Source organism: Photinus pyralis, unplaced genomic scaffold (assembly GCF_008802855.1).
Source record: "Photinus pyralis isolate 1611_PpyrPB1 unplaced genomic scaffold, Ppyr1.3 Ppyr1.4_LG2, whole genome shotgun sequence".
Classification (NCBI taxonomy): Eukaryota; Metazoa; Arthropoda; class Insecta; order Coleoptera; family Lampyridae; genus Photinus; species Photinus pyralis.
The window spans coordinates 36,904,697-36,914,457 of NW_022170403.1; the positions used below are offsets into that span (position 1 = coordinate 36,904,697).

Consider the following 9,761-nt stretch of genomic DNA (forward strand, 5'->3'; position numbering starts at 1 on the left):
GACGAAACAACTCATAATATTCTTTCCGTTTGTGATGCCGTGGATGTTAGTATATATAGGGAAGCTGTTTCACAAGAAAGTCCAAACAGTAGCTTCATCGGCTTTTTACATAAGCAGTTGACCGCATCAGGTTTAGACTTGGTGGGTGATTTACACCAATCCTATTGTTCGAATGATTCTAAACTAGTTTGGGAACAAAACGTGGACGAAACAGCACGTGAAACTTATTTCGCCCAACTCAATGAAAACGATGGACTAGAAGGTATAGAAGAATTGTTGGAGGAATCGCGGGAAGGTGGGGAGTCGCCCACACAATTTGACAAGAACGAAAGCATAATTGATCAAGGTAATGCTGACGTGCTTTTGAATTCATCCAGTCATACGCAACCTCCTACAAGCGTCATCTGTAAGAAACGTCGCTCCAATTTTCCAATGGAACGGCCCCCCTCACGACTTCGCATTGAAAATGAAGCAAATATGCAGTGGATGAAACCTGCCGAAACTAGTCAATACACTCACTCCCAGGCATCTCATTCTCAATTGAATCCAAATACTAGATCACAAAGCACGATACTGCTCGCTTCACAACTAGTATTAGAAAACCAATCAATTACAAATGGAATCGAACTTGTTGGTATTGCAAACTCCCAAACTGCCGAAGATGACCAAACTTTGGTAATTGATATAAATAACCAGTCCCAGGGATTCGGCTCTCAATTGTTGGAAGAATCGCTCAATTTTTTGGACCCGGTTATGTTTCCAAACGAAAATACGGAGAATTATAAACTAGACGTATCTGTTAATAGATCTCCATCACTTCTTCGTGAAAATCGAGATATTTCCCCTCACGAATCTTTTAACATAGTAAATGTTGTGCTGAATTTTGATGCGAGTAGAAGCAGCACGCCTAGACACCATTCAATTGACAATCACGAACTACTCAATCGAACTGATGCAACTATGGAGATTATAAATTTACCATTGCAAGAAACCAGTTTACGCGATGGTAATTTGAACATACTCACCGGCAAAAACTCGCCATTATCGACCGGTTCAAATGAAAATCTTACCGACCCACAGAAACGAATAAAAAGTGCCCTGAATCGTATAACCATGGATAAGGATAATATCCGGAAATCCTTTTCCCTAAAAACCTTCTCTTACATGGGGTTGAAGGGTATCAACATACCGTGACGAGGATAAAGGGCCTTGTTAATTTGTTGGAAAAATTCTCATCGGCCAGCTTTTTGAAAATCGTATCTTTTTCTACAACCAGTATACAGTGCGCATCGCTTTCTATTTTTGTTACTGATATTAACTTTTGCGGAATGAGCAGTCCTAGTAAAAGGCACCTGTTTGTTAATGCAATAAGCAATCACTTAGCTGTTTACCTCCTGCGACGTTAAAATTTATAACTTCCCCTGCTGACGTGTAAACTGTAAGCGCACCAAGTGCTAAGCCCTTACTAGTAGACATAATCGGAAGATACCAATGCTCTATTTCCAAAAAGCAGCTTATAATGTTCACGGCGTCTTCGATCTCACGTTGGCATTGCATATATTCCTTTAAACAATAGTAAATTTCTCTGCAAAGGACAAAAATAGTGGTAACTAACGGTTGGCAATTGTTACCTTATAGTGCATTCAGAACCACGTATACATAAGGCATACATTCTTGCAAGAAGGTACACTATGATGTTGAATCGCCTTCTAGGTCTGGACCAAGTACACATCTGTTGAAAGATGCACTTATCAAATTTCTTCAACTCCACTCTAAAAGCAAATGTTCAGTTGAAGCCTATTGCGCTCCGGGAAAAGTGCTCGTGAGCAAAAAAAACGGTCAAGAGCGAAAAAGCGCTCGGGAGCAGAAAAAACGCTCGCGAGCGCCAAGCACTTTGAGTAAACGCTCGATTATCGAGCACCAACAGCGGCCGCTCCGAAAAGTGCTCGCGAGCGCTTTTTCTGTTTGGAGCGCTTTTCCGAGCGAAACGCTCGCGAGCAGCGTACCCAGCTCTGGTTACGTGGTATGTTCACAATTAAACTTCCATTGCCAACTATGCTGCTGGTTTATTGGAGCGCGCTATATCAATAAACATATAAGAATTTTAAAAAAAAACTTACATTCCATTCTCATATGTGCAGTTTCCTAAATTACATAGTTGAACATTCATCATGAACGGCTTTTTATTGACAGCTTTTACCAGCATCTTGTAAAAAAAATTTTCTACTTCTTGTATTAGTCTCTGATTCTTCTCTTCAATTTTTTCGCCGTACAGGCCTCTCGGACCTTTGTACACCAACTCCTTATCCATGGTTATACGATTCAGGGCACTTCTTATTCGTTTCTGTGGGTCGGTAAGATTTTCATTTGAACCGGTCGATAATGGCGAGTTTTTGCCGGTGAGTATGTTCAAATTACCATCGCGTAAACTGGTTTCTTGCAATGGTAAATTTATAATCTCCATAGTTGCATCAGTTCGATTGAGTAGTTCGTGATTGTCAATTGAATGGTGTCTAGGCGTGCTGCTTCTACTCGCATCAAAATTCAGCACAACATTTACTATGTTAAAAGATTCGTGAGGGGAAATATCTCGATTTTCACGAAGAAGTGATGGAGATCTATTAACAGATACGTCTAGTTTATAATTCTCCGTATTTTCGTTTGGAAACATAACCGGGTCCAAAAAATTGAGCGATTCTTCCAACAATTGAGAGCCGAATCCCTGGGACTGGTTATTTATATCAATTACCAAAGTTTGGTCATCTTCGGCAGTTTGGGAGTTTGCAATACCAACAAGTTCGATTCCATTTGTAATTGATTGGTTTTCTAATACTAGTTGTGAAGCGAGCAGTATCGTGCTTTGTGATCTAGTATTTGGATTCAATTGAGAATGAGATGCCTGGGAGTGAGTGTATTGACTAGTTTCGGCAGGTTTCATCCACTGCATATTTGCTTCATTTTCAATGCGAAGTCGTGAGGGGGGCCGTTCCATTGGAAAATTGGAGCGACGTTTCTTACAGATGACGCTTGTAGGAGGTTGCGTATGACTGGATGAATTCAAAAGCACGTCAGCATTACCTTGATCAATTATGCTTTCGTTCTTGTCAAATTGTGTGGGCGACCCCCCACCTTCCCGCGATTCCTCCAACAATTCTTCTATACCTTCTAGTCCATCGTTTTCATTGAGTTGGGCGAAATAAGTTTCACGTGCTGTTTCGTCCACGTTTTGTTCCCAAACTAGTTTAGAATCATTCGAACAATAGGATTGGTGTAAATCACCCACCAAGTCTAAACCTGATGCGGTCAACTGCTTATGTAAAAAGCCGATGAAGCTATTGTTTGGACTTTCTTGTGAAACAGCTTCCCTATATATACTAACATCCACGGCATCACGAACGGAAAGAATATTATGAGTTGTTTCGTCCAAATTCTGTTGGCAAAGGACGAGCTTTGAGGCATTTGATTGAAAAGAAAGTTGTAAATTTTCCACTAAAGTTGAGTCTTGTGGAATACGTGTTAGGTCATAGTAATTGCTAGCGTCCTTTGGATCCACTAGTGAAATAACTTCGTGGCTTTCGTTGGGACTAAAACAGTTTCGGGTTTCGTTCATATATATAAGAGAAGATATATGGTTTCGTTAGCGTCTGTGCTGCTAACAAATGTCAATGAGAGCTCTAGAGTTTCATTTCTTGAACTACACAGTGAATTACTGAGCACTAAATCAGAACCCATTGTACCATCTAAGCTGTTTACTGACTCCTTATCGTCTTCTCGTTCTTCCGCATCCGTACACAACTGATCCACCATAATCATGTTGAGAAACTTTCGCTGATCTGATGGGTGCCACTAAGTTGAAACCTGTAACGTATATATTCATTCAAACAAGGTTGATGGTAGTAAAGCCAGCATTATTGCTAACCTTCTTATTAGCGTAGCTACGAATAAGTCGGTTAAATGAGCAAATATAAAACATTACAAAAACTTGATTGGATAAAGATATTGCTGTGTGCAATCGAATGCGGTCACTACACCATCCACAGACCATCTGTCCAACTGGCTCAAAAAATATCAAAATTGAAACTTAAAATTTTAGAACCTCTCCTCGCACACATCCGGCATCTGCCAGAATAAAGAATTCCAATATTGACTTAAAATTTCTCAAATCGAAAGACTATAGACACCTGCAAAAAATCTTGGACACGAATAAAAAATCTGACATGAAAACTCTCTCTGGGTCGCACAAAGGATTCGAATAAACACACAATGACACAAATTTATTCCGAAACACATGAAACAATTAAAACAAAATTTCTGCAAGAAAGGGAAACTTACAAAACTTGTTTAGATATAATACACCGCACTTAGGCGGTCGATAATAAAAATTAAAAAATAAATTGTTTACAGTTCTTTTCCGTTTTAAAAACTTTCCACAAATTTTTACTACTTCACTTGACGTTCGCATAAATTTTTTATTAGGATTGCTCAACTTCTTCTGCACACTTTATTTTGAAATCGACGTACTGCGTCTTCAACAAACGAATAGGACTCACTGCCCGAGATTTAGCGTAAACAAATTTACACACAATTTACAAAAGCGATAAAATTTAAACAAAAAAATTACGCAATTATAAACAATTGTAAAAGGAAAAATAGACACCGAGTCAAACAATTTCAAATAAAATATACCAATTTTGTGTTTATTCGCAAAACTCCCAGATTTACTTAATAAATTGAAATATTCTCATATACAGGGCCTCCCGTCATTATTTTTGGTGTTTAGACCGAAATAACGTTGTTTATATAACACTATCTAGCTTTGAATTTGTTAAAAAAACTACAATTCATTACACGAATGAATCGTTTCGCAATCAACGCGGTCCATATTCAAAACTAAAATTCGGCAATGCAGTAATGGGCGTATATGCACCGAAACATTTAAGCTTAACTTAAGCCTAGCTTAAAATCATTGGCAACCATTGTCCCAATACAGGGTGTTTTTTTTTGGGAGCTTTAGTTAAACGTTTCTGGGAACGTAGGTTTTTGAAAATTTGTACTTAGGAGTTACTCTGAAGGCCGAATCTATGTAAAATATTTTCAAAATGTCAGCACTTCCGGAAACACCGGAAGTAGATAGTAATTCCGTTATTTTAAATGGCAACCCCTATTTTTTTATTGCATTTTTGGATTCTACGTGAAATTTCAGTTCTTTTGATACCCATATGTCGATATCTGCCATTTATGGTTTTTAAGTTATTTTGACTTTAAGATAAAAAATGGCGGATGCAGATGGTACCTTGATAATTGATTACTTGAAAAAGGTTATAGTCATGGCAACCCATTTTTATCAGTGCATAAAGAATGAATAGGGCTTTCTTTTAGTGTACTTAAAAAAAAGTTAAGTGGCGTACAACCGCACCTATGGAGATCCAAATTTAAGAAACTTCAAAGTCTATAAACTCAGTTTTTTTAAATGGAATGACCATGTTCTTACTATTCCATGAGATAGAGAATCGAAATGGGAATATTTTGACAATATGTTCCTATAGCTATCTTTAACAGTTTCTGACTTATTCCCATTTTATTGAATTGACACTATTTTTTTCGGATTTTCTTTTTAGTAGTCGGCCATGATTGTATAAAAATCGAATTTTAAACAAATCTAGTGACACCAATCCGTCATCTGTTATAGGTTAACATAAGTTTAAATAGGGGTTGCCATTTAAAATAACGAAGTTACTATCTACTTCCGGTGTTTCCGGAAGTGCGGCCATTTTGAAAATATTTTACATCGATTCGGCCTTCAGAGTAACTCCTAAGTACAAATTTTCAAAAATCTACCTATTTTACTTTCCCAAAAAATTTTTAACTAAAGCTCCCAAAAAAACAACCGTGTATACGTTACCATGGAGCTGCACTTAAACTACTTTTTCGGTACATACGGTCATAAGAAACTCATTAATGTATGACAAGTTGTCTATAAGTCAGAGATGCGCGTTACACAATGTTTCAAAAAGTGAAGGCAATGCAAGTGAGGTATCCACTTTATTTCAAATGTGTCGAAATAACCTTAGCTTAGATCATATATATGTTAATACATATGATCTAAGGAAATAACACATAAAATGTCCTATAATTATGCCATTATTAAAAAAGATTGAAGAAGAGAAACATTTTTATTCCATAAAGCGGCAAATGAAAAATGGTAAAAAATATTATGATTATGTAATCAAAACGTATGTGTTACATACCTATACATAAAATGCAAGAGTTAGAAAAGTAGCACTTTGTGTTATTACCTCTGTGACAGCATCTAGCACTACAAAAACCGCATTATTACATTAGGTACTGAGAGGTTCCACCCTGTATACACAACTTACGACGATACATACATTTTTGAGAGTTGGCAACAATGCAATTTCTATGCGGGGAAAAGCTGTCCGCGCCATCTAGAAAGCACGGACGGGGGTTACGTTGGGCACAATGAATAAAGAATACTTATTCATTGGTTGGGCATCTTGTCTTTGAATGGCGGTCGTGAAAGCGTCGCTCCATAAATGTTTGTTGTTATTTTGTGTTATTTAATGCAGGTAGCAATTTTTGCATTTCTTTATTTATTTGTGTTTTGTATGCCGCATTTTATACTTTTTGTGTGTTTCAATATTTGTTTTTGAAATTTACTTGTTTGAACCGCAATGCAGAATGCCATGTTTAATACCGTTATCCTACTGTTTGTAATCGTTTACGTTTTTGGTGTAATGTTTGTTTAATTTATGTTTGTGTTAATTACTTGGTCTTGTCCAGAAGTTATAGTCATATAAATTTTGGTCATTTTATTTTAATATGTGGAAATTACCGATTCGTTTGATATGTATGTACTGACTTGCTACGACACCTAATTCCGTGATTGTCTTCGACTTTCAACTGTAGGCTCAAAACCCCGGAGCCAGGGGCGGGTTACCTATCTTGCAGGAGCGGTATTACGCTAATCAAAGCTCTTCAGTTTAGAATCTATGTGCGATAAATGAGTGGCGATTCAATAATTTCCACATATCTTGTTTTAATTTTGCCTACAAGGCCATGCAATTTTCCATCTTGCTTTTAACAAAAGGACTTTATTGGACAAAAATGAGTCACATCCTGTGTATTTCACCCTTTCTTTGGATCTTGTTACCTGCTTACCTGACCCATAATTCCCAAAACTAGTTTTTAAACTAAATGTTACCTCTTAAAGTCTACACGCCACTTTTTGTGATGTTATAATTTTATGTTACGCATTCACGTCAATAAAAAAAATTAATTTTACTACACAATTTAATATTAACTTGACGGCTGGTTTTTTTTATTGGTAGGTTCTTTTTTCCAGCCTATTTCTATTTTTATTCGGTGAACTATCATTTTCAAAGTTTATTTTTGCAATGTAATTTATTTTGACTTAAATTTCCGAGCTTTTACAATCAATAATGATCATTATTAAACAAACTTTTCACAATTTGAGTGTTTTATTTTACGTTCCTTCCCTACTGTGCTTCAGGTCAAAGCGTTGTTTACAACTAACGCAAGGGGGCCCTGCCTTAGATGTTTGATCACGTGCCACTTTTCAAATTTAAACGGGATCTTGTTTAGTTTTGGAGGGAATAGTTATTCGGGTGGCCATTTTTAAACGTTCCCGAGTTGACTTTATTTCTTGTAGTGTGAAGTTAGCGTAGAACCTGGGGTTACGTACACTACAGTACTACCAAAGACTATCCTCCTCCATAGTCTTTGGTACTACTATTATACCATAACTAATAACATTATTTCCATCACTATTTTAATACAAGTTTGAATGTATAGGTCATTAGATAATTCAACATTCGCGTAGTGAGATTTTTATTGGTAAAGAAAATTTTAAAATCTCATTTACACAACAAGCGTTACACGCATGTTCGCACCAAGCCACTAACCAAGTTAGTGACGAACCGTCCTTACTTTGTAATGAACTTTTTAAATCAATGTGAAATGGCGCTTGTGTTTGCTTTTAAATTCAAAAATCGCCCAATCAAGTTCAGTTTAATTCAGTGCGCACTAGTGCCAATCTAAAAATATTAAATGACGTGCCTAAACGCGTATTTTTAAAGAAGACATAGCCACAGATATACGTAAAATATCTGTGACATAGCTATGTTCGCTTTCAAGAAAAACTCACTGTATATTTATACAGTATATCTACAATGTCCCAGGTGGAAAAGTACCCTATAGGGAAACGGCAATGTATTTTTTTCGCGAAGGATCCAAACGTAAAAATTTTACCCGAAAAGACAAAATGGTGGTGCTAGGAAAAATTGCCCCCTCACCCTATTGGGGGAAGGGGGGGGGTGACGCTAGCTCTAAAATTTGTGGCGCCAGCTGGCACTAGGTGTGACGAACACAGCGCTAGCTTTTGGAAGTGATTGGAAATGATGGTGGTGCTAGCGTTAACATAGCAGCCCCCCGAACGTCAAGGGCTTTTCTGCAAAATCTATAATGGCGCTGGCTGAACTCAAAGTGGCGCTAGCTATAGAGATTCTAGCGCAATCTGTCTTTAGGTTTAGTCAGAAATTTGAAATGGTGGTGCTAAGTTAACGGACCCTCGAATACATATCAAAGGCCGCGTGGATCCTTCGTGAAAAGATTACCAATGGTGCGTTATACCATTGAATAAAAACACTATAAGAAGCCTAACGCTTATGGAAGAAAGCGCGACAAATCCCCTTGCACCCGCATTGGTTGTGATCTCCGAACTCTCATTGCGGTAAATAGGAGGAAAGCAAATTCTCATTCTTCTCAGTTCAAGAATCGACACTATTGACAGTGTTTCCATTATATTCTCAGTTCAATCTCTGTCGCGCTTTATTTCCACGGGGTTAGGCTTCTTATAGTGTTTTTATTCAATGGTTATACCATAGACCATTGGTCTATGGTTATACCTGGGAGTACTGGTCTATGGTTATACCTGGGAGTCTGGACATACGGTATGTATTTAAAAACCGGATTCGTATGAATTCTAGATTGTACCCAAATAGGTACTGTTTTTGAACTTTGTTCATTGAATTGAGTACTTTTGAAGCAAAATTCGTTTACATAAATTGGTGGTGTAGGCATAGAAAGATCAAAGACGTAAGTGATAGTGATACGATGAATTTTTTCCGCATTTAAACAAAAACATAATTTAGCACTTACCCCAACACTTGACAACAAGAATTAACAATGGTACTTCGATAGTGACAGGTGTTTAAATCAGAGATATAGATGGGGGGAGATTGCGTGTCAACATGCGCAATAGTCAGATTATGAATGTCGCCATCTTCTAAGTATATGCTACGGGGGCTTGTTAAAAACTGCATACAATGTGGTTTCAAAAAGTTCCTGTGCGTTTCCTTACACGTTGAACAAGTATATTGTGTTGCCTATATCACAATGCATCGATACATTCCCTAGTTGTGAAACTACCTACAATGCTAATAATTAGTCCAAGAACTAAAGCGTCAAGACCACAAACAACGTCATACGTTCGCTAATTGGGTTCTTGAGAAGTTGGAAACTGGTTTAAATTTTAGCGATAGAACAATTTTCATTGACAACACATTTTTGGCCCAACGGCTTCGTAAAGGAGCACAATTGTCGAATTTGGAACGAGAATTATCCATAAGAGTCCGCATTCCAGCCAGAGAAACTCACCATTTGATGTGGGTTTTTGTCGGGAAGTGAGAATAGTCAGAAGGTGACTGTCAATGGCAAGCAGT

At 37.4% G+C, this 9,761-nt stretch overlaps 1 protein-coding gene across 1 annotated transcript; it reads right to left on the reverse strand.

Moving 5' to 3' along the window:
* Positions 1 to 29: 29 nt before the first annotated feature.
* Positions 30 to 9,278, reverse strand: LOC116163574. The gene is made up of 6 exons (XM_031477576.1): positions 9,199 to 9,278; positions 2,121 to 3,858; positions 1,632 to 1,772; positions 1,392 to 1,585; positions 1,190 to 1,338; positions 30 to 1,146 (listed from the first exon to the last, which is right to left on the reverse strand). The coding sequence occupies exons 2-6, from the start codon at positions 3,608 to 3,610 to the stop codon at positions 1,054 to 1,056; spliced, it is 2,067 nt and encodes a 688-aa protein (XP_031333436.1). The 5' UTR covers positions 3,611 to 3,858; positions 9,199 to 9,278; the 3' UTR covers positions 30 to 1,053.
* Between the last annotated feature and the right edge of the window lie 483 nt (positions 9,279 to 9,761).

Bases quoted from the DNA above. Each gene is read 5' to 3' on its own strand.
- LOC116163574 (XM_031477576.1), bottom strand. From the start codon at position 3,610: ATGAACGAAACCCGAAACTGTTTTAGTCCCAACGAAAGCCACGAAGTT. The intron at 1,773-2,120 runs GTAAGTTTTTTT...ATTTGCTTTTAG, and splicing joins TGCACATATGAGAATGGAAT to AGTGGAGTTGAAGAAATTTG. The intron at 1,586-1,631 runs GTAACAATTGCC...TGTCCTTTGCAG, and splicing joins GGTTCTGAATGCACTATAAG to AGAAATTTACTATTGTTTAA.